The sequence below is a fragment of the Nuphar pumila genome, unplaced genomic scaffold (assembly GCF_984573655.1).
Source record: "Nuphar pumila unplaced genomic scaffold, dmNupPumi1.hap1.1 HAP1_SCAFFOLD_157, whole genome shotgun sequence".
NCBI classification, from domain to species: domain Eukaryota; kingdom Viridiplantae; phylum Streptophyta; class Magnoliopsida; order Nymphaeales; family Nymphaeaceae; genus Nuphar; species Nuphar pumila.
This window is the reverse complement of record NW_028323192.1, coordinates 77,253-102,111: the sequence shown is the minus strand read 5'-3', so window position 1 is coordinate 102,111 and position 24,859 is coordinate 77,253. Positions and strand designations below refer to the sequence as shown.

General features: G+C 53.2%; 1 protein-coding gene across 1 annotated transcript; it reads right to left on the bottom strand.

Annotated features, from left to right (window-relative positions):
- Window positions 1-19,297: 19,297 nt before the first annotated feature.
- On the bottom strand, window positions 19,298-24,741 carry LOC149810986 (uncharacterized). The gene is made up of 7 exons (XM_089994047.1): window positions 24,400-24,741; window positions 23,776-24,041; window positions 23,122-23,294; window positions 21,865-22,166; window positions 21,296-21,445; window positions 20,358-20,570; window positions 19,298-19,534 (listed from the first exon to the last, which is right to left on the bottom strand). The coding sequence occupies exons 1-7, from the start codon at window positions 24,739-24,741 to the stop codon at window positions 19,298-19,300; spliced, it is 1,683 nt and encodes a 560-aa protein (XP_089850173.1).
- Between the last annotated feature and the right edge of the window lie 118 nt (window positions 24,742-24,859).

Here is a 24,859-nt window from a genome sequence, read left to right as displayed (position 1 = left end):
GCTGCCTGAGATTCCCACCTTTAGTACAACGCACGCGTCTCCTCGCATCCTGAATTATAGCGCGATTAAAGAGCTGATGTTACATTGTGCTGAAGCGGTCAAGCTGAGAAACGGTGAATGGATTGGACGTTGTTGAAGTGGGCACTACCCTGAAGGGAACCCGTCCGTTACTATACCAAACTGTCACGGAGCTTGTGTGCGTGGAACAAAAGGACTAGAAGGTCACAAACACTTCATACTGCAGTGAAACATTGAATGACTCGAGTGCGAGGCGGCATGCAAAGTGGTAGCGCGACCGTGGCGCAAAGTGTTTTGCGTGTATGCTGGTCCAATGGCAGACAGCCTGCTTATGGGTTCAAGCAACCAAAAGGTGATCCTTTATTTGGTTTATGTTCTCACAGATGGTAGAATCGCAGGTGAAAATGCCAATCACTATCGCATGGGGCGTTGTTCACCGACATGTTTTTTCACGACATCGCGCCCATCTCCGAAACACAACCGCAGGTACAACAGTGCAAGGCTTACCATTCGACAAGTTCGGAAATAAGTTTTCAATGTAGAAAACTTCAGGTGGTTTCAGAAAGCGCAGGTTGGACTACATGGCGTTCTTGCCTGTTGGCGATGCAGGCACCCATGGCGTGTTCTGATTCGACCCATGAATTCCAGCGACAGCCCCCAAGCACGAGCGGTTCCTACTGCATTTTCACGTCCCAGATATGTGATGAGCATATGACAGGTAAATCTAGCTCTGAAGAATGCAGGTCTGTCGTACCTTGGCTGTGAAAACTTCATAATACTCCCCGCCTTGGTAGGCGTTTTGCTCCCAGACGCCCATGTTGCAAGAACGAAGATATCGAATCAGCTGACACAATCTATGTCATGCTACAGTGTCTGAAAAAGCAAGACGTGCAGCGGGTGGTGTGCAAAGCGACCGTGCACACACACGCCGCAGGGATGCAGCAACGTCACAAGACTTGTGCTGGTGGCATGAATAGATGCCCACATACGCTACGACTCATCAAAAATTGCAAGATCTGCGGAAGTCACCGACCCCACTGCGCAAGCTGTCGCGATGCATCGTTGTGGATATGGTGAATAGCGACAGTGCAGCCTCAGTCGTGATCTACCCCATGCTGTTCAGCTCGATGTATCGTATGATTACGATGTAGCACGCATGTAATGACTGCAGGTCCTTCGTTCGCTTGGGTGCACTCGGATGCTTAGACGTGCTGGACGGTTGTTGCAATCTGAAACTATGATGCCCACAGCTATCCAAGGGATAGCATCGCGCCAACACTGTGCGAGGTAGAATTGTATATAATCTGCATTGTGACATACAGTACATTGGCATTTCACATGTTCCCACAATCGTACGCCGTCCAACCCACGGTTTTGCTCCTGTTTGGCTTTCGATGTCGGGATTTCGACAAGGCAACGACAGCCTGACATGCGACTCGCGAGCATGATGCGAGCCTCCTGGGGAAATCACCTACGCATGTGGTTAAAAAAATCTCAGAGTCTTTGCCATCAGCTTATGCTTTCTGCAAACAGCTTGTTCGAAAGCCCCTTCGAGGTCATGGTGACCAGCGACGTGACCAGCATTCCTTCAGCTGAACCGCCAAGTGCATCCCTCAATGCGTGTGCTTCACGATTGAGTGATGAAATGCCAACACGGAGCAAACCCTGCAGGGTACGGCGGGAGAGCCATTACTGTCCTGTCGTGGGCGCCATCCATCACAATGCCAGATAAATGTGTGCACAATATGGGTGTGCAGAATATGGGACTACACATGTCAACGTTTTCTAGATACATTGCACAGCACCAAATCAGCAAGGCTACGAGGCAGGCCTGAAACATAAGTGACAAGCATGGGCAACAGCTTCAATTGCCTGTCTTGCAGCACATCAGCAGGCTGCGGACCATTGCTCATTATTCATGCACGCATCTACGTCTGATGTGTACACATGCATGCAGGGTGATTATTCAGTTCCAGCTGCTGTTTATGTCAGCATAGAGCAACCAACAAGGCACTGGCCCCACAGGCTTATGGTCAGTAGGCGAACAACACGGACAATATGAGGAGATGGCATAGCTACTTATTTCTTGACACTGTGCCAGAAAACTCACGCTCATCACTCAAAACAGGGATACATATTACTGTTTGCTCAAAGTTAACGAGATCAAAATCCTGACGTCTTTTTCCAGCGCTTCCACACATGGCACCACTCCTGTGACATCTCGGGTGCTTCTCATTGTTGTCTGTACTTCCATGTGGACGACGTCCAGGGACTCCCAGGTGATCATATGCACCATCAATGCCTTTACACATCAACCTTCCTTATCAACACCAAATGGACTTTTATTCGGGCCCAGGCAGCACGAGGTACTCTTTGTGGTGCTGGCGGGAACCTGTCTCTGTCCGGGTTCGTACAGACAGGCCGGGCCGGGAAATTGTCTTTGAAAGAGGCCATTCTATTATTCCAAGAGTGCACGGTTGCGCCGTCGGAGTGTGCCAAAAAGGCCTCTGAATGAGGCCATGACCTGTTTCAAGATTGCGCGAGTGCCGTCGAAGCGTGGACACATTCCATCGTCGCTGCGGCGGTCAGACAGCTCAAACAGTGCTTCGCCAGAGCCTCTGATTGTTGGATCTAGATGCCCGGAACTACATGAATTGTCGGGACAAAAATGGGGGTCGAAGCCCATTCTGGCGAAGCACTGAGCTCAAAGTCAGGCAACTGCCCAACCAGAACAGCGATACCAGTGCATGCTCTACCGCACACGACACACGCGATATCGTGTCACACACACTTGGTATCACGCACGTATGTGGTGTCACACACGATTGCGCCACGCGAGCTGCGACGGAAATCCCAGCCAGCCATGACACGTGCGCACAGACGGCGCAGCAGGCAGGGGGGGGGGGCAGAGATGGTGCTATCGATGTTCGGTCTGATTCATGGCAAATGCCGCTCGCTCTCCCCCAATGTACATGGCAGCTGTACACCATCGGCACATGATTCTCCGATCGTCGATGGATCGGAGGGTGTCTCTGCCCTGTTGAGGGTTTTTAAAAGGCCTGCAGTGATGCAGTGGGGCGAAGCTGCAGTGGTTTGCCAAAATAGCATTCGAGCACCATTTCCGTCCCCAACATTCATGAGATTGCAGGCGCCTGAACCTTAACTCGCTCTGCCTGGCAACACACAGCGAGGGCGCTCTCGATCCTCGAGCGGAGCCAACTGGAAATACCTCATTGCCGACGCGCCCCTGTGCAATTGGCGCAATTTATGGTAAGTTCTGTTTATTTTCCCGTTATTTTACTGGAGCCAGCGTCCGTCGGTTAGAGAGCTGGCTGTTGCAAAGCGTGACGCCAGCGGATCAGTTGAATACGCAACTATCACAGCAACGTCCCGAGGCGTACAGGGAGGCTTGCAACTGTGATCCTCGCTCAGCTCCGCCTGCCTTCGATGCCGTTTTCTCTTAGTCATAAGTACTGGGAGGGCGGGGGAGATTGGGGGAGGGTGGCATACTCTGTCGATGTTCCCAGACCATCTGCATCTGTGGCAGGGTTTAGCGATGGGGCAGAGGTGATGGGGGGGGGAGGAGGACGGTGCTGGTGTGACTGTGTCTGTAGAGCAGGCAAGCAGCAGGATTCCTCTGTCTTGCTCAGCCATTCCGTCACCGAGAGCTCAACTGAGCGGGAATCAGCAAGGCTGGGTCCTTGAATGTGAGCCTGCACCGCATGGAAACGTGCGTCAGGAATGCGCCAGAGTGGGGCGCGACCCCCTGTTTTTGCCCCCAAGCGTCAGGCATTTTCAGGCACCGCGATCCGCAAATACAGGTTCTGACCAAACGCTGATGTGCGGTGCACGGCGAGATGAAGATGCGTTGATCGATTCTTCGCTTTTCGTTGCCATCACCGCATTGAGAAATCAAGAAAGCTCCTCAAGAGCTGAAGAAGCAAACCGACACTTTGCAAGTACGGCAGTCTAGACAGCAAGTGAGAAGCGTTATGCAACGCAGCTCCGAGGGTACCTGTAGGTACCAAAATCATGATTTGTTCAATATAGTTTCCGGGGGGAAACGAAATTTAGATAGAGAACGTGACCCCACGCAACGCAACGCAGGGAAGCTGACTAATTGTTACCTAGTACCGCTCCATGATGATGTATCCGTTCGCTACCGAAATAACTAATCAGGAATGAGCGCTTCATCGTCGCAATAACACACGTACCTTCGAGAGGAATGCGCTGCTGCGGGGGACGGAGGCCTCTGCGCCAAGCGCATGGGTGAGGCGTCGCCGGACTCGACCAGGCGGTCCACGAGGGTTCGGAAGCCAATTTGAGTCGAGAAAAGCCTCGTCACCGAACGGGTCCGACAGGAGCTGCTTCTGGCGAGTCGCGCTCTTGACGAACCCACTCGAGGGCGTGCGCCATGTCAGCTCGTGGTGAGACGCCACCAGATCTGTAGCGCCCTGCTGCGAGCTATCCTCGCCTCGGGCAGGGGGCGCTCGAGGGCCGGGTGTGGACATCGTCCTGTGGTTTGGCCTCCGCTGACGCTCCTTCCACTCGCCGAGAGAAACCATCCCGACTGCTTCACAAGTACCCTCTGCTGGCGCGAAGCCTCGGCCGGGGGGGATTCCGCCTGGCTGCGATGTCGTCAGTAGTGGCAGTGGTGTGTGTACAGCTTGTTCGTGCTTGAGCAAGCTCCGTAGTAGGTCGTCAAGGGAGTGATCGGGTACTATGAAAGGGGGTGTGTTCGCCGTGTTGAAAGATACTGTGGTGGGGCACGTCACCGGTAGCGCAGTCGGCGTACGCAGGGTGTGCGGAGCCACGGGTGTATTATGGTGCGGCAAAGCCCTGCGCGCGTTTGTTGACGGCGCAGGGTGGTGTAGCGCTGGGGAAGGCGTGACTGGGGCGTCGAGAGTGCTGGAACCTGGGGGGGGCATCTCGGGCACCGGTACACCTCGAGCAACTTCAAGGGTGCACAGGCGGTGCTCATTACTCGTTGCAAAGAGAGCCGTAACAGCGTTGCTGCGCTCATCGTGTTCGCTGCTGTCCCCGGTGAGGCTCCCTTCCTGACGGTGGAGAGCACTAGCAAGGCTGCAGAGCTTCTCGGACAGAGCGGTTTGGTCGTCAATACCATCAGAAATGGCCATTGCTTCGGGATCGGCGCAGGGAGGGCTTGCATGCCCCAGGGGGGATTCAAAGGCGGTCCTCAGAGAGCACGCGACTGATGCAACCGTCTCCGAAGACGCCCCGGACGCGGGGGGAGATGCTGACTCCGTCACGGAGGCGTACGGCACAAGGGGGGGCGCCAGTCGCAGGAATGATCGGCTGCCGAGGGAGGTGCAGCTCACAAGGGACTGCCAGGACTTGTTTGCGGAGAGGTTGGCCTCGCTGGGCTTGTTGAGGATGGATTCGGTGTCAAATATGAGCAGGCGTGATGCAGCACGCTGCGGAAGTGCGTCTCCTGGCTTTGGTGGGGTAGTGAAGTTAGGACACGCGTCTGTGTGGCATCCTTGTTCGTCATCCTCGCCTGTGACCTTGCATTTTTGGGGGTGTTGTGGTGAGGCTGGCGCGCTTTGTGTTGTGACTTGGGCTGGGCTCCCGTGACCGGGCTTGAAGTCCTGAACAGCTTTGTGTAGGTCAGCACCGACGGGAGTGTGCCAAATGGCAGCGGCTGAGGCAGCGGGTGCGATTTCGGTGCTTCCTGGAGATATGGGGGAAGCGAGCTGAAGGAGATGAGCACTGGAGGGGAAAAGCCAGTCCGTTGATTCCGGGGTGCAAGGCGGCGTGGGGGGAGGCCCCCCTGGGGTGGAGAGGAATTGTGTTGCGGGGAGCATGCTGTGGGGGGTGGGGCATGCTGGAAGGGGTGGGGTGTTCTCACCAGGGAGGTTGCTGCCGATTACCATCAAACCTGCAGGCGACGCAGTAGGCAGGCTTGAAAGCACGCAGGCCTTCGGCTGGCCTGTTGCTGCTTCGGTTTGTGCATGGTCCAAGTCAGCGTGAACAGCTGGTGGCAGGTACCTGGTCTCCTTGAATGCAGTCTCCTCCAGGGGGGTGTTTGCGCGTGGGTGAGTATGCGTTGGAAGCGCGTTTGGGGGCTTTGGGTGCGGTGAGGGTGGCGAGTGAGGCTTTGTTGTTGTTGCGATTGGCAGGCCCCAGCACTCACGAAACTGTCGTCTGGCCCGCTCCAAGTGCCTACTCAGAGATGAGTCAGAGATGCAGCCCACCTCGTCGTCGGTCTTCGCGTCAATCTCACATGCGTCTAGCTTGCGAGCGCCCCGAAAGTCAAATCCAGCGTGCGCGATTTGGTAGGGTGACTCAGCAGCGTCGCTCGCAAAGCTGCTGAGAAAGCTCTCGGACCCATCCAGGAAGGTGGGAGGTGTGATGGTAACGGGAATGTACAGCGCAGCATTGTATGGGGAGTAGAAGACAGTGCTCTCCGGGGACACGGGGGAGCTCAAAAAAGAGTGGAACGATGTGGAACTCGTAATGCATCGAAGGGAGCAGCTGTCGGCCGTCTTCATGCTCACATCGGTCTCGCTGCGGGGGGGCGTATGCTGAAACCGACCCTTGAGTGCAGTCAACGGACCAAGGCTCGTGGCTCGCTGCCGCTGGAAAGGTGCAGCATTTGCTGCGGAATCGGCAGATCCAAAGCAGTCAGAGTCTTTGCGCGAATTGATGCTGCGCTTGGACCCGACAGCCAGCAGCTCTGAAAATTCTGCGTGCCATAGCACCTCTGCGCAACGCTCCTTTCGGATATGCAGCGGGGGGCGAGGTGGGAAGGCCTCGGCCGACGGCGTTTGCTGCTGAAACGCGCTGCTGAGTGCCTGCTCAAGCGACTCAGCGCTCATCGCACGTCTCGCTGACTCACCCCTCCGAGGCGTATCAGCATGGCTATCGGGGATGCAGCTACCCGGGGGCGCAGGGACTGTGCATGCGCGACGAGCTCGCCAGGGTGGGAGCTTCCTTTGGCTGGCTGGAGGGTGGCGACCCCTGTGGTCGAGGCCGTTGACTGCCACTGAGGGCGCTGGCACTGGTGAGACTTCTGGCGACGACAAGTCTGTACTGCAGGGTGTACAGGCAGGAGCCCGTGGCAGGGTTGCTGACAACGCAGCTGACTCACATGGCATGCTCGGAGGTGTCTGATTCGGGGGGGGAAGCATCGGTGCGTCCAATGATGCGCCGATACAATTCAAAAGCGGGGGGGCTTCATTGCATTGGCCAAAACTGTGTTTTGACTGCTCTGGTGCCGTGAGCGCGGGTGCGGAAGGCGGTGGCGCACAGGGTGGTGATGCGATAGGTGCTTGATGGCGCTTTGCAGGGTGTGGGGGCGCAGAGGCGCCAGTGGAGATGAAAGAGTGAGCATTTGTGCCGAGGGTGACCGGTAATGGAGCGTGGTGCTCTGCGCAATGACGAGCTATCGTTGACGACGCAGACATGAGCGAGTTGGTCGGGGTGCAGGGATGTAGCGTCGCAGAAGTGGGCCCAGTGTGAGGGGGGTTCGCCAAAGCACAATCAATTTTGATGAGCTCGCGAAGCGGAAAGATCTGTTCACCCTGCTGTACGGAGATGCCATGTGAGGGTTGGGGGGCCCGTTGGCTGGTGCCTCTTTTGTGGAATTGCACTTCCGAGCTGTCTCGGTGCTTTCCCAGATCAGCTTGGGAGCGCCTGCGGTATGAAGGACTGGGGCTTTTGAGCAGCGTAGTATCAGGGTTCACACCTTCTGGTGGCGCCACACGAGTTGCAAGCCGGACCGGAGATGTCCTGCTGACGGACCGCAACAAGAGCTTTCCCTTGGGGGCCATCAGGCTTGCGCAGGCACAGTCAGGCCAGGGGACAGCCTTGGAGGTATGCTTCTCCAGAGACTGCCCTTGAGCAAGCCCGTGGGAGTCTCGCTGCATCTTGCTTGGTATAGCATGCTTAGGTCTCCTCCTCTTGGACTCTGGCTCGCCCGAGCGGCCTTCGAAGTCAGTTGCCACTCTCTGGGCGTCTGTCAATGTCGCTAGCAGGGAGATTGAAATGCGGCCCTCCTGGGACTGCTGTATTGGCATGCTGTTGTTCGCATTCACAGCAAGTAAACTGGGCGGAGCGGCGATGGCTCGTTCGGCGTTGTCCTGGCTGGCATCGGCGTGACTGTGTGCCTCCGCCGAGGAGCTAGTGGAGGGGGGTTGTGTTGCGTTTGTTTCTGCGCTCAACCGCACCAGTTCGGCTCGAAGATTGTCTGCAGATAGCGATGTAGGTGCATGCGCGGAGCAGGCCAGGGGTGTGTTCGGGGTGTTGGAGACGATGGACCTGGTGTGGTCCTGCATTTTCAAGCCCTTGAGGCCCTGCATGGACAGATTAGATGTCAGATAATGTCAGCTTGTCGAAATGTTAACATTAGTGTCCATGTGAATGCAGTGATCCTGCACAACATGTCCATTGTCATCATGAGTGTATGCGGATGCGGTGGTGTTGTGCAGCTTTCACCAGACTGTGTCATTTGCTGCACCAGGTGCCTGGAAATTCGTGGATTTGGAGGGACGGAAATGGCGGCCGAAAACCATTCTGGCAAAGCACTGGTTTCTGAAACGGCCATCGTTATGAATGCATGTCTGCTGCCAGGCCGTCCCAAGTCAGCGAAACCCGGCCCACCATGCAATTGCCACGATTGCAGATACTGTGTTCTTGCACTGCTGTTCTGAATACCACATGACCGGTGTTTTCTTCACGTCGCTGAATATGTTGCTTGTACCTTTGGTGGTGCCGGTTCTGTGAAACAGAGGAGCATGAGCTGGTTTGCCTGATAGCAATCAATGCTGGGTAACCCTGCGCACAATCCGCGTCGCATTCTGACATCACATGAGCACACAGGAGGCCTTGAAAGACAGGGCTGTTGGTGACTTTCCAAAGGTTGTAGGGTACAGCCTGTCAATGTAGTGTACGTGCACGGGCCAACCAGCCTGGCCTGAGGCCGAAACCCCCTGGGCATGTCTCTCTCACAGTGATTCACGGCCGAGGGGCCCATGGCGTGATTACTGATTGATTGACTTGTTTAAGCGTGTTTTCCGGTGCGTCTTTGTGCATGGCTCAGATTTGTAACTCAGATGCTGCTGTGTTGTCATATGCGTTGGCTTGACGGGTGCAGGCCTGAAGCCAGTGCTGATCGGCGGCTGGGTACAAAGTTGGGCACTATCGAGCTCTTCCTGCGATTGGACGCCGCCCTCAAGTCTGACCGGCCTTGCACGGCTTGTGACGCCACACTCTACAGCGCTGCGTACAGTGCACGGAACAAGCTCCATAGTGCCCAACGCCGTACTGAGCCGCCGATCAAGGACAGGCTTCAAACCTGCACCCTTCAAGCCAACGCATGCGCCATCACAGTCACAACTCCGAGTCATGTTAGAAGCCGCAATGTCAAGTTATTTAGGTCAAGAGTGCTTTTGACGTGTCTTCTGTGCCCATAAAAATGGTCTCTATTGCTCGTGTTCTTGTATGTGGAATTAATTACTCAGCCTTTCACTCAGACTAGGAAGGCTTAGTGATCCAAGTGGTGTGTAACTCAGTAAACCATTCATGATGATGATCTCGTGAGGAGCAGTGACCAGGTGACTTTGCCGAGAGGGTGAGGTGCCATCCCAAGCAGACCAAGGCTGGGTTAGGCAGGTCTCAGCACGGGTCATGCACCAGTCATGAAACAAGAGCGCAGGGCAACCGTACATCCTTGGGGGCAGGAATACCCATGCCCAGGGTCTCAAATGGTGCTGCAGTAGGTGGGAGTGCTCGAGAGCTGGCCAGAGCCTCAGCTGAGGAGTTGCGTCGCCGTCGTAGAGGCACATGAAGGGGGGGGGCATGAGCGAGGTCATCCATCGACAGCTTCAAAGCCGATGAGATTGTGTGCCTGCTTGGAGAGGGCACAGAACTACCCATGTAAGCGTATGCCACTACATCCCTATCTGCAGACAACCTTCGAACGGAACTGGTGCGGTTGAGCGCCTCAGCTGCAGCCGTGCGGGTGGAGCGCAGAGAGTCAGCGGAACCCTGGTGAATGCGGCGCATCGTCGTCGGCGTTTCAACGCCGCTCACTGTGCCCCTGGCCGCAGGCGATCGGCAACGGTGGCTGGAGCTCTGAGGCGATGGTGCTGAGTCAAGCGGTAATGGCAGGCTCACAAGGTGGCTGCCATAGGCGCTGCGTGGTAGGGTTGCATGCAGCTTGTCGATCGTTGTTGGATTGGGAGTGCGGGGGGGCTGAGTGTTCGGCGATGTCGCCGACATCTTGTCAGATGAGTCATCTGGGGACGTGGTCGAGGGCCCTTGTGGGCTCGCTTTTTGCGCAAGGGACTGCATGCACTGGTTGCCTGAGTCATAATTGACATGGTATACCGCATAATCATGATGATGTAGTGATGAGTGCGAAAGGCTGCAATTTTATGACAGGCTTGCTTGTGCCGGTCGCTGATGTTCAATGAGCTACATCACTTCGAATGTGCTGTATTGGTTGCTTGTTGACTTTTTCTTGCCATTATGATGTGATGTAATGAGAATAGATCATCATTCTGGGCAAGGCTGTGATTTAACGCGCTCTCTTCCAGTTTTGGCTCGTGCGAGCGGCCGTGCATTTATGACAGGCTCGCCTGTCCCGACCGCTGACGTTCAACGAGCTGAATATTTTGAACCTGATTTCTTGATTGCTTGGTGAACTCCTTCCTGCTGTTATCTATGTGATGTAAGGATGAGATGCCTTGTTACAACACTGCCGCACCCACATCCATGGTTTCAGGAAGGCCGCTCTTACCCTCTGGTGTCAGGCAGCGTGGGTCTGAGCAGTTCCCACATACTGCCAGTTATCCTTGCTTATCGACCACAAAAATCATTCTTTTCTAGCCATTGTAGCTACAAAATTCAGGATGAGAGTGATCCTGCCTCGTGTGGCGTAATTTAGCTGCATTTGGCAAAACGTGATGATGCTGTACCTTTCCACAACGCTGCTGCCTGCAGCACTTTTCGACAAGTGTCATCGACATGATCGAAGTCGCACTGCAAAGTCTGCCGTTACATTACCCTACATGGCCATGGCACACGCGGAGAAGGAAAAAAGAGAATGCCATACCGAGGATGGCTTTGGGTGGGATGTGCGGTCGGAGAGGTCGTTTTGCTGGCGGATGGCCGCGTGAAGTTGACGGCATCGCTCCTCTGTGATAGCATTGTGCTCCTCTGAGAGCCTCAGCTGCTGCTTCAAATGTGTCACCTGTGCAGGATTGAATTAGACACGCCAGCTCAAAGAACGCTGCGTTAAACAACAAGATACGGCAGCATTACATCACATAGATAAGCAGGAACTAGTCAGCTCAGGCCGAAAGCCACAAGCATTCACATGCGAAACAGTACAACTCACTGAGCTTCAGAGGTCAGGACAGGCAGGCCTGCTCTGAACACGCTGCCGCTCGCATGAGCCAAATACATGGCATGCTCGTGAAGGCAAAGCAAACTTGTACAGTGTACTCGATCACAGACCTAAGTGGTAATCAGTACATGAACTGCAGCATTCGCACTGTGGAAATGCATCCATTCAAGTGCGGACACACCTGCTGCCGAGCTTGTGCAGCATCAGCAGCCGCCACATCCAGCTGCTTCACGAGGGAGTCCAGCTGATAGTGGAGGTCACGCTCTCGAAGTGCGATCTTCTCCTCCCATGCTTCCAGCATCGCCTCGACAGTTCTCTCGCACCCTTGCATGGCTTCCTTCAGCGCTACCTGCACCTGTCAAACTCTCACACCCAGATACCTTCTCCGCGTTTCGCCAGACTGCGTGTTACGCTGGTCCAGCAGCTCACAAATAGATAGATGTTTGGGGGAAAATGGGGGTCGGAAGCCGATCTGAGGACATGGTATCTCCTCCGGTGCTGCCTGCATTTGTCAGACTCTCTTGCGCATGATTGGCTCTCCTGCCTGCACTTGCGAGCTCTTCGAGCCCTTGCATGGCAATGTGACAGGCTTGGCACCATTGGAACGCCTCTCTTGCCGTGTTTCACGTCTCAAGGGACATGGCGTGATCCCCGACTGGTTTACTGACTAATGTATTGCTTTGCCAGAGGCTCTGACAACGCAATAAACACATAAGTAATCCAATTGGGAATCGCGCCATGTTATTGCATGGCCAGAGGCTCTGGCAGATCCCGTTGAAATGATACAGCCATCTTACCTGGCTGTTTTCCTTCAGGTGCTGCACCTGGGCAACGAGGTCTCTGTTGGCAGCTTCCTGTAATAGGAGGGCGCGGTTGCACTGGTCCCGCTCCCGCTCTATGAGTTGCAGGGCCTCTTTGCTCTTAATGGCCTGCTGCATCTGGATGTGTACCTGCTTTGACTTCTGCGCCTACATATGCATACACCGAAACGTGAACTACAACACGGTTCGGATATGTGTGATGATGATGATGACCTTCAGGCTTGCTTGCCCCGACCGCTGACGTTCAATGAGCTGTATCACTTCGGATGTGCTGATTTTGTTGCTCGTTGACTATTTCCTGCCATCATCTATGTGATTAATGAGGATGTATGACAGGATTGCCTACGTAGGGGCAATGCTATCATGTACCCGCGCTCTCTTCAAGTTTAGCTCGTGCGAGCGGCTGCGCGTTTATGACAGGCTTGCTTGTTCTGACCGCTGATGTTCAATGAGCTGTATCACTCTGAATGTGCTGTCTTGGTTGCAGATTCGACTCCCCGTCCACGGAGGCGTCCGTGGTATATGTTATGTGTGGATGTGTACACAGACACCTGACATAACTATAGATAGATACATGAGTCAGCATTCCAGCAACTTCATTGCATGATTCCTAGCCGCAGCTGCCTCCCTTCCGACGGGCAGACCCTGCGTAAAGCTGTGTCATCCATCTGTTCAGTGTTTCAATTCATTTGTTCGCGCTTCGACAGCCATACACGAGAGAGCAGCATGCACCTGGAAGTATCGCTTCTCTTGCAGCTCTCCAAAGGTAGTTTCCAGGCTGTTGATTCGGGCGGCGGAGATGTGGTCCGTGCTTTCCCAGAACGCGAGGGTTGAGCGCTGCAGCAGCTGAAGCCATTCATCTCGAAGTGCTCTTGTGCGGAAGTGGAACGAGTGCACCTCAAAGCTGTCGGTACCTGGAACGTGAACTTGAAGCCCTGCAGAGTCACGATGGGTGACTTGTTCCGAGCATTGTGATGGTAGCGGTCTATCCTGTTTCGGCCATGCGTGCTTCAAATTCGTGGCTACAGCCTGTGCCGGCTAGTATTGAATGATGATATGCCTGTGCCGGCTTGTTCTCGCCCTTCTCTATTCCATGTAATGATGATGGTGGTGGCGGACGAACCTGAGTGTGTTGTTGTTTCTGTCCCCAAGAATCCGTTTGTTTGCAGGCGGCTGAACCCAATGATTACCGTGCGTGGCGAACATTGGCAGGCAGGTCCTGGCAGGCAGCCTAAGAGATCCCTCTGTGCTACTCCCACCTTCCAATTACCATTTCCAGAAGCTAAGCCAACAATCAAACCAAAGCAGGCACAAGCTATGCAAGAGCAGCTGCGGTGAGTCACCTGGGAGGTCGTGCTGGGAGCGTTGCCGCAAATGCACTGTGCTCGCGGCCATGTAGACAGAGCAGCTGTTGTTGGACGAGGGGGCGAGGATGCCAAGTGTCCGGAGTATTCGCCTGGCCTGTACACAGATGACGACAAGTAACGCAGCATATCATCTCAAAGAAGCATGAGCAACGCAGTGTGAACTTTGCAGCAGAATTTTCCGGGAATAGAAAGAATGTGAGCAAGATTGTAAGGATTTGATTTCTTCTGTCTGAGCATGGCTCGTGGTTGATTGACACATCCTCATGTCCATGTGATGCAGTAGTGTTGATATCCTCATGTCCATGTGATGCGGTAGTGTTGTAAACAGATGCTTCATCACTACATCACATCCAGAATAGGATCTACAGCTTCGACATCATGACCATCATTGGAATACATCGAAAACAGGTTGCAATTATGTGAGCATAATGGCCGTTAAGCATGGCAGGAGACAGCGGAAGGAGAAGGAGGACTAGACGCATGAGTCAGCGATGAGTCACAAATCACTGACTGCCTGCATGCGACTGAACATCGAGCTTGCTCTTTCGTTTTCACAGCTCACTCAAATTCTTAAGTACTTAAGCACAGCGGCAAACTTCGATTCGGTACGAATCTTGTCTGGTCGACCGATCAGCAAAACAATTGTTGCTCACGACGTAGAATCGCTTGCTGATTCGTCCCGCCCTATTTCCCTCGGTGTGCATGCTTGGAGTTGCCCATGCTTGGGCCCCTTTAGACCCTGACTAGGTTCTGTCCAGCCTCGACATGTGCAGTCAGATTTCAGTGGTTCAGTCAAGAATCGTCAGCTTATTGACTCACACATAAGTCACTGCCAGGTGATTCCCCTTCTTCACTGTCTTCTGCTGTTAGCATAAAATGAACTAGGATGTTGAAGTGGAGGAGAAAGTATATCACCTTGGAAGGCTTGAGGTCCCAGCTGAGCATGCCGCCTCTCATGGACAAAAGGACCTTGTTGAGGACATACAAGGGGTCATTCCGTTTAGATAGAACCCGGCCCCTATCTGCTCCCTGCGAAGCACTCTAAGCACTTCAGTACTTGAACATCTCACAGCTTGTGAATTAGAAAAAAATCTTAGTGCTTGATGCGGAAGATTAAAGCACACTCTGCACCTTGTTACACACTACCGCATCCACATGCACATATTGGTGGGATTTCCAACCGAGACTGTTGGCCTAGCACAGCAACCCTTTAGCCCAGCACAACTGAAGACATCGACCTCGAGCGCCTGAATAAGTCAGTAACTAAATCTGTTAGGCCTGCCATACTGTATGTATGGGGATTGAATGCTGAATTACTCGCAGTTCCCGGAGGAGTGTGCTCGGAAGGTCTTTGTTGGAATTAGCGGTAATGCCATGTGTTGGCAATGCTGTTTGCAAAGGGGACAGCAGACTCCAAAGTCTCAACCTCGCCCGACAGAGGCCAGAAAACATGCATGACTGCAGATGTGTGGTGTATGCACATACCAGCGGGCATCCTTGCACGTAGAATGCGTAACCAGAATTTGTGACTTCAGAGCTGTTTGTAATCCCTTTGTTTTGAGTTCCAGATGAGGGTCCTGACTCGGATGCACACACACTGCCTTGAGGCCGGAGGTGCGAGTTGGAATGACTTCGAGCTACCAGCGGTGAAGATGCGATGACGATGCCACTGATGTCGGCATCAAAACGGTGATGCCGGTTTTCTGCATTCTCCGTCCATTCTGTAGGCAGTGGCGTCGAGGCGCATTCGGCTTTGTTGACACCGATTGTGGCACGTCGTTTTGCTCTTGGACGAGGCCTACGCTCATCCATGGAAGTGCTGTGCCTGAACCCGAGTCCGTCCCAGGTTTCCACCACCGGCACATGGCCATGCCGCTCATTCTGCTCTAGTGGCGACTTGTGCGTTGTCATTTGAGGCTTTGGTGGCACGTCCGATCACGTAAATGGGCCTTCTCCATTGCTCACGTCTATCATGACGACGGATAAGTGCCCGTGGACTGGTTAGTGAGGGGCCTGTAAAGACACCTCGGCGTCAACCTTCGACTCAAGAAGAACGTAAGAACGATGTATGTTGTCATACATAGAGAATTCATGTGAAATTGACCAGTCAAGCATCACTCTTTCGTTGGGGTGTGCTCGCACCTGCAAGCGCTACACGGTGATTGGGGTTCAAGAGGACGAAGCAACATCCTAAACGTGCATGGTGCTGCTGGAGACGGCACGGTTGTCATGTTTGGTCGTGGCAACCGCGAACCAGTTTGCACGCGCTCGATGGACCCAAGCACGTATCCTACTGCGAAAAAGCCGGACCTGGATGCAACCCGGTCGCGAGCTGGACCCATGGCATGAAAAGATGCTCAACTTCATGACGTCGCTTCTGTTTCCAAGCTCTCAACCCATCATAGCACGCTCTTGTAATGCCACGCTGCTTGCGCAATCCTTGCCGTGTCTGAGACGTGTATACCAAAGTCGACCACTTCGCTCGCATCACGTCGGATCACCACGCTATGACACAGAAGCTGCAAGCACCAGGGTACACGAGTGGTGACCTGTCTGGCGATGAGGATTGCGCACGCACCTTGTCTGTTTTGTCTTGTCTGGGACGCAATAGGTCGGAACCGGTCGAGCAATGCACACTCAAGATCTCGCTTTTAAAGAGAGTATGTGACGACACTGCGTGACGATCTAATTGCACTGAGCGCCGATTTTCTTGCCCTGGACTCAACTGTATACGTCAGGGCCCCAGACTTGGGAGTGCACGCCTTGACGGCCTATCCAATCGCTGTACTCCCGCCACTTGCTGTTGGGCGCCAGGACCTGGCGCAGGTTGTCTTACACCAGCTCGAGGCTCGGTCGACACAGATTGCGCCTTCAGAAACGAGGCTACATGCGAGCCAATGCGAGCCAATGTGTAAGGCATCGTCCAGAACAATGGGGCGATTGCCCGTTCTCTGACAGCAAGTGTTCGTATTGGTTGCACAGCCTTGGGTGCACATTGCTGCACCGCTCTTTCCTGTGGGTGCACATTGCTGCACCGCTCTTTCCTGTGTGCCTCCCCTACTGGATATTGCATACCGCAGATAGAGGTTCCATGGCGGCATGGCGAAGCTTGATGTTTAGACGTGTCCCCATGTGTTGTCGGGATCCAGACCATCAGTGAACAAGACGGTCAAGGTGCTTAAACTCTCCATATATAACATTCACATTCACTTAAAACGTTGTGTGTCAGCGAGAAACATGACGCCAAATCACGCTGTGTTTGTTTGGAGTTGGGACACCACACAGAACTACGCCCTGCCAGAGCAAACGGCCGGGGCTGCATATTGACATGAAATCAAAATCAAGGTCAGGAAATCAAATAATAGTACTGATGTCTCCAAGGGTATTACTGCAATGAAAGTTATTATCCGCCCTGGACAGCATGAAACCATGTTGCAGCTAGCGGCGAATGCCATCGGGCTTCTGACTGAGGAGTCTACATCAGTGGCAGTTGTTGTGCAAAGTGAGTTGTAAATGTTGTGATGAGATATTTGTCAAGGGGGTGCGTGTACATGTATGAGCGGCATGCATCGGTAGTGATGTGGAGAGCCCGAGCCCTGGTTGATGGGCCCATACCAAACACATTCTACTCAGGCCCAATTTTGTGGAATCTGTCATTGATGATATTGATTTAACCAGCAAGTACATGTTTCAAGTACTCGTTCCCAATGACTGCATTCCAGTGGACAAAGCTGGGATGGTAACCTTGAAGAATGCCTGGCCTTGTCAATCGTAGAAAGGAGATGTACTTGGGCCCCAAACGATGGTCTCTGTTTCAAGTAGGACTGGAAACAATAGGTAGCTGAAACTTTAATCGCATTTAATCGCCAACGTCATGGATGAATGCGATGCAGGTTGCCTATTGGTTGCATTTCACATGCTCTGTGCTTTCTCAGGGGCATACACTGTGTACTACAGTAGCAACTGGCAGCGTAGGAAGTACAATTACATTTTTGACTCAGCAATTCCACTCTCCAATCATGGGCTCAGAAGCCAAGCGGTGGTCCTGGCAAGCATCAGACTCTCATGGCAATGCTTCAATGGGAAATGCCGTGGCCTGACCTCCGGCCTTTTCCACCGAAGATGTCTCATCATCTGTAGCAGTTTGTCCCAGGAGCACTGGATGTGAGGTCAGCTGCATTGAGCAGGAGAGCACTCAATACCCTTCATCACATGTCCTGGAGCACTGGACGTGAGCTCATCTGCATTGAGAAGGAGAGCATTCAGTACCCTCCATCACTTGGAACGGCGTGGGCAAGCAAACAAAAACAAGCATAGTCCACGTAAGGCGTGGTATATGGTCCTCACTGCAACATTTTTCAGTCAATTGCCAAGGTTCATGGCACACCAACGTCCCTCCTCATCATCAATCATGCTGCTGCCACTGCTGATCTATCCCTATCCCAAGATAAAACACGGACTCAGGGTTAATTAACAGGCCATGCGGTGATTGGAACACGCGGTATGGGCAGGAAGCAAAACGAAATATAGTTTTTGCATGTGTGCCCGTACCGATCTGAGTGTTGTTCCCTAACACACCAAATCGTCTGTACGAGTTAGGTTTTCAGAATGTGCGCATAGGGTTTTGAGCGGGGGTGCGCGACAACCAAACGTTTGAACCATGCGTGGTACTCTCGCGCTCTATGATGACACATTTCATAAAATAGTGCGCACCTGTCCTTTTCATGCGCCTGAAGTTACTTCTTCAACAAGATGTACAGCGCATGCACCGTGCCGGGAATCCAACCAAGCAGGGTCAGAGCGATATTGATGATCAAATCAGCGTGGCATCCTCTTTCGAGACCAACTGCAAGTGGAGGGAGAAGAAAAGCAGCTATGATAAGCAGAACTTCCCTACCAGTGACTGCCATGTTTGCAGAAATATTTCGAGATTTGGGTTTCTGGAAATCTTTTGTCCACGAAAGTCATGAAGAAATACGCATACGAATAACATGGGGAGGCCTGCCGTCTTTTCGATATCAAGGTGCATGCAAAGTATATCCTTCCGTGACTGCTTGTCGGCATGTATTGCACACATGACCAGGTTTGTAAGGTTACGCCGAGCCTTCGTGCAGATCAACGCACGCCAAGTGGGAAGGTGGTGTCATCCATTCTTATTGGTGACAGTTGTGGCTTCTGTTCAACCTCGAGACATTCGTTGCGACTGGATGTCATCAGCACTTTTGTACACGACGGTCACGCCAATGCCCACACACGGATGGCACAACTCTGCAATGCGCTGTCAGGGGTGCCTAAATCCACCAGCTGCAGCGTCTGCCGTTGCTTGTATGGGCGTTGGGAAGTGCTTCTAAACATCCACCCTCAAGAATGACAAATTCATTTAGAACAGGCGCAAAAGCCTTTTCCAGATGTGCGTTGGATCCTGCATCACTACCGTCGAGCAGCCATGGGTCCATCCAGAGTTGCCCCATGGCGGCTCGAGAGCCATGTGGTGAGGAACACAGACGATGACCAAGCCACAGACAGTGAAGTGCGTGTATCAACCCATAACCAGCAAACGCAGAGCACCATACATACACTGAGAGGTCACCCCACACTGGCTGACACACCCAGACACCCAACGCAAGAGTGCATTACAAAGAACGCCCTGCACATTCCGCGATAGATCAGTCGGGGGCGCGTTTCCGAAGCATCAGCACTCAGAACAGGCAGCGCAGGAATCATGGTGCCAAACGCTTCGGGTCACGTGGGAACATGGATGTCTTGCGGATGTTTGGCAGACCGCAATACAACATGACAACGCGCTCCATGCCCACACCGCAGCCGCCGTGAGGAGGGGCGCCCAACTTGAACGAGTCGATGTAAGTCCGGATGGTCTCTGGGGGAATGCCCCACACCACTGCTCGCTCCTCTAGCAAGTCGGCCATGTGGATACGCTGCGCACCCGAGATGATCTCCTGCAGCACATTCACAAGTAAAGAACTAGAAGATGACGTACCCGTAACAATATCAATAATAACAAACGGTCGAGCGTTTTGGGAGAGTGACATCATTTTTGGGTCGTTTCTTATGTACATACTGTAACAATACCAACAAACGGGCGAACTTTTTGGGAGCGTGACATCATTTTTGGGTATTTTTACTATGAACATACCCGAAAATTCAGCCTATTTTCTCTATGTAAACTTGGCGGCGAGTCCAAAAACGTGACCGTGACCGCCCGTTGGTTGGTATTGTTACGGTACCTGAAAGTCTAACTCATTTCCTCGATGTACACTTGGCGGCGAGTCCCCAGCGTGACCGTGACCGACCGTTTGTACTGTGTATGCAATACCATGTCTTTTTACAGACATGGCATTGGCAACTCCAAGTATCACTTGCGAACTTGAACGCTACACTGTTTATGAACAAACATGCGAACTATGTGTTCTTGCATCACATCGAAATGGCAGTTCAGGCTATAGGGTAAAAGTAGTTGACAGCGCTGCAGTCTGCAAACCAGCCACTCGTGATTGGCGCCAAGTACTTCATCAAATGGCAGAGACACATGCAGAATTTCGATGCTAGTCAGGTCTCAACTCCAGCACACCGTTTACCCGCCCCACCACTGTATTCAACCATGCCACTGAACTACATGAGCTGCAAGCCATCACTCACCGACTCAAGATACCCCAAACACTGCACATCAGACTTTAGCTGACTCGATATGGCACAGGAAGTGGCCGCATGGCCACGTCAGCAGAGCCCTCGGTATGAACACGGAACAGAGCAACAACACACCTCGCCTCGCATGAACACGTCGAACGAGTTGGATAGGGCGGGATCATCTGGGCAGGGCATCGTATAGAACGGACGAACGCAGAGAGGGTATCGGGTGAGAATGTAGAAGTCGGTGCCGTGCTTTGCCTTGATGATCTTTCCGAGAGCCTTCTCCTGCTCCGTGCCGATGTCCTCCAAGGGGCTCATGTCTGGATAGCCGTTCTCTTGCAGGATCTGAAGGCACGCACAGCATGAGTGTTGAACCATACGTTTATAGGTCTTTTCAAAATGCTACAGCATCACATGGACGTTGACAACTCCAAGAACTACTTAGGGATCTACTGTTTGAGAATTGACCATAACGACTGAAAGCACGCACAGCATGAGTGTTGAACCATAACTGACCGAACCAGTGCCGTCATATTCGACAGGTGCAGCATGCTTTCATCCACATTTGTAAGCACACACATCATAATCACAGCAGCGTTATGTCTGCAGGCAGTTTGCCTATTTGGTCTGTGTCCCTGATAATGCATGATTACCTTGGGCAGAAAAGGGTGTTGAACCCCATTCAGGCACTCAAGCACTGAACAGCCGCATAGCAAGAAACAACGGCGAACAACTGTCAAACGTCGAAACAGCTGTGGCATCCGAGCAGCTAAGCAGGAAACGTAGGCAGGTAATGTATTCCCAAGCAGTGCTTGGAGTTGCCGATGTCTGTGTGGATGCAGTAGTGTTGCAAAAAGACAAATCATCAGCATTTGGTTCCAATCCCTCAAAACCCTTGACTGTTGGCGCATTCGATTTTTTCCGGCAATCGAGCCTGTCATTGTTCGGTTATGGCTGACTTTACGCCCCAGATCAACCTATTACTGTTCAATTGGGCAGGAATTGCAGGGAGGCGCAACCCACAATAAAAGTGCATTGAGAATCACGCCACGGCCCAAACGGTGACGCACCTTAACGCCCTCAGCGTACGTGAAGCGCATGGGCTTCATGACGAAGGGCTCAAAGGGAAACTGCGTCGCAATCTCTTTCAACTCTTTCGCACACGTCGTCTCCAGGCCCTTGAACATGTGCGTGAACATCGCCTCGATCACGTCCATCACCTGAACTCATTTGCGAGTGTTTCGCCAGGCCCTCTGGATCATTGGGTCTACATACCCGAAAGCACATGAATTGTTGGGACAAAAATGGAGGTCATTTAGATCCACTCTGGCAAAACACCGTCATTCGCACACAGAATTAGCGTCTCGACAGGATTGGGGTGTCGCCAGTCAGTGCGATTTGCGGATTCAGATGCCTGAAACTTCAGGATTGGTATGGAAATGGGGTTGGTGGCCCCTTCTGCAACACGTTTCACTTTTTCTGCCATGCGGAAGGCAAGAGCAAAGCCGGCAACGGCTGCCGGATGTAACAAGAAAATTTTTCACCCGTTCACCGTGCTCCTCGATCTCCATTTCAAAGCCCATGTGGTTACAGTAATGCGGCAAACAGACACACCATCTCTCAAGGCGACACAGCGCACCTCGTTGTAGTGCTCCTTGATCTCCATTTCAAAGTCCATGCCGGTGAATTCGCAGAGATGGCGGTACGTGTACGACTGCTCCGCGCGGAATACGGGACCGATCTCGTAGACGCGCTCAAAGTCCGCGCAGATGGCCATCTGCTTGTAGAGCTGAGGGGACTGTGCGAGGCAGGCAGGCAGGCCGAAGTACTCCAGGGTGAACACCTCTGAGCCGCCCTCGGACGAGCCCCCGATGACCTTGGGGGAATGGATCTCTTGGAAGCCTTGCGACTGGAGCGACTCCCGGAAGAAGTGGCACACCGCTGCAGCGCAACCCAGGTGAGACACTGCTGCAGCGTGTAGAGCTGGGTGGCTCCTGACAGATGTGGCACATTGATGCAGCATAACAGAGGTGAGCCACTGCTGCAGCGTGCAGAGGTGGGAGACAGCCGCGGCATAGCGGCGTCAGACATTGATGCAGCGTGTAGAGGTGTGAGGCAGCCGCAACATAGAGGTCACGCATTGATGCCGCGTAACAGAGGTGAGATACTGCTGCAGCGTGCAGAGCTGGTAGACTCCCAAAAGCAGTGGCACACCGCTGCAGCGCTACAGAGGTGAGACACTGAAGCGCTACAGAAATGGGAGACAGCCAAGGCATAGCAGGGTCACACATTGATGCAGCGTAACAGAGGTGAGGCACTACTGCTGAGCTGGAACACTACTGTGGAACACTACTGCAAACACTACTGCAGAGGCGAAACACTGATGCAAAGCAGAGATACAGCCGCCCCACAACGGGGTCACACACCCCTGCACGGCAACAGAGGTGGGGCAGTTCTGCAAAGGTGAGACACTGAGGCAGATGTGAGAGACAGCCGCCACATGACGGGTTCACACGCCGCTGCAGGGCAAAAGAGGTGAGACACCGCTGCAGCGGAAGAGTGAGACATTGCTGCAGCACCAAGGGGTTACACATTGTTGCAGCGTAAACGAGGTGGAAAGTAGCTGCCGACAGAGCTGCGAACAATGCTGCAGAGAGGCAGTGAGGCCTCTTGAGTGACTGCCAAGAGGTGCAGAGCAGCAAATAGGACGCACATGCAGGGCTGTACAAACGCGTACTTAGCTGCCCATTTGATGGATCAGCACTGAGACAATCAGATCATGACAATCAGCATCTCTAGTACCAGACATGCTCTCAAGTAGTTCTTGAGTTGTGGATGCGGTAGTGTTGTGAAAGGATACGTCAACAGATATAAGCTTGTGTACAAGCTCACGCACATGACTGAATCCGGAAGATAGCCTGGTTGGCCGGAGTGCGGAGGTCGAGGTGGCGGATGTTTAGTCGCGTGTCCTGTGACACCGTTGCAGCAATTTCACCGCGGGCTGCAGCCTCCTCCACTTCGGTGACGCTCCGAGAGGCGTCAGCCACTTCGAATGGGAGAGGGGCAGCTCTGCAACAGGCGTTATAGCATTTGATGAGTGTGTTTGAATACATCGTATGTGCCCAGCAGTGACTAGGCGTTGACGTCAGCTTCTGCCGGTCGTATGGGATGACTGAGTCTGTGCGTTATGCTCATGTAACCTTCGCATGACTCGCAGAATCGCTGCTCCCCGCATCTTGTCTGGTTTCTACCGGTCACCAAACGCTGTCGGTGTTGTCGGTAGGAACCCCCCCATCCACCCGCAAAGTGACCAAGTTGCTATGATATTTTCGGTCGTTGTTAGACCCCTCATGTTTGCCTCACTGATCTAGTAGCCAGCTCAGAGATTTCAGGTGTTTGCTTGTGCGCAGATGACTTAGGTCATCCAGGTGAGTCCCCAAGTCCTGAGTCATCTGCTGTAGGGGCACATGATGTTTGAATTTGATTGCAGAGACCCTGTAGGCATGAAAGGGCCCCCACACCACCGTTTGCATCCAGTGTGAAAGAGTACCGTGAGATGACGTGAATGTCTGTGACATGCACCTCGACATCTGCTTGCGTGCACGATTCCACGGGCTCTGAAACCTTTGTGACTTCTCCAATGACATCCACGATGGACTCCTTGGGGATCATCTGTGCATACTTTGCCATTCCCTTGGAGACGGTCACGTCGTTGGAGAACATGGTGCACTGTATAGTGAATATCCTGTGGCGGATAACCAGGAAGCAAGACTTCCCTTTGCCTCGACTGGTGTGTAGTCGTCCGCGAATGCGCACCTGCAAGCACAATCGCGCTTCGATACATATTCCAGGCATGCAAGGGGTGAAAGGCACGCCATTCGTAAATGCAATAAATAAAATTCGGAACAGGTTAGTCATTAGATGTCTCTCACCCTGCCATGGAAACGGGTTTCATGGATGAACGCTTGCCGTCAGGGTGAGAAATGATTCACGACGGTTCCTCTGCTGAGTGGCACCAACCATAATGGGTGTCCTGGCGGGTCCCGTTGTTGTTATAATAGTTGTATTGAAAGCAAGCGCTCCAAGCGTTGCACCTTCCAGCGTGCAGTGCTGCATGCAGTTGATGGCAATGTACGACAAGGGAACCACAAACGACCGACATCATGGAGCGTACACTTTGGCCTGCCATGCTGCCATTTATATCTTCCACCCTAGTCCACGTTGCGCCAGTCTGCTCTTGACTTTGCACTAATACACTGTCGCCGTAGTGCTCGCCTAGAGGATCACCTTCCTCAGGAGCGGTAAGCACAACCGCCTTCTGACCACGTTGTGCTGCACGCGCAGCCTTCTCGGTCTCTTTCTTAGCCTTTTCTTCTTGTTTCCTCAGCTTTTCGGCTTCTTTCCTGGCTTGTTTCTCTTCAGCAGTCTCTTTGGCACCTCCGTTTTGGCTGGCTGATGCCTCCACGGGCCCATCAGCAACAGCTAACTTGTCCATGGGCACGTCCTCGGAGCTCATGATGCGAAAGATCCAGCAATCACCGCCCAGATCACAAATTGGTGCCCGCTTGTACCGTCGGCACAGAGGAGAGGTGCTGTTCTTGTGAAAGGATAGCTCGCGCAAACAAATTCATAAT

Excerpts from the sequence above, each read along its gene's own strand:
- LOC149810986 (XM_089994047.1), bottom strand. The coding sequence starts at position 24,741 with ATGAGCTCCGAGGACGTGCCCATGGACAAGTTAGCTGTTGCTGATGGG. Across the intron at positions 24,042-24,399 it reads GCAGCATGGCAGGCCAAAGT|GTGCGCATTCGCGGACGACT; the intron begins GTACGCTCCATG and ends TTGTGCTTGCAG. Across the intron at positions 23,295-23,775 it reads GACATTCACGTCATCTCACG|AGCTGCCCCTCTCCCATTCG; the intron begins GTACTCTTTCAC and ends CGCCTGTTGCAG.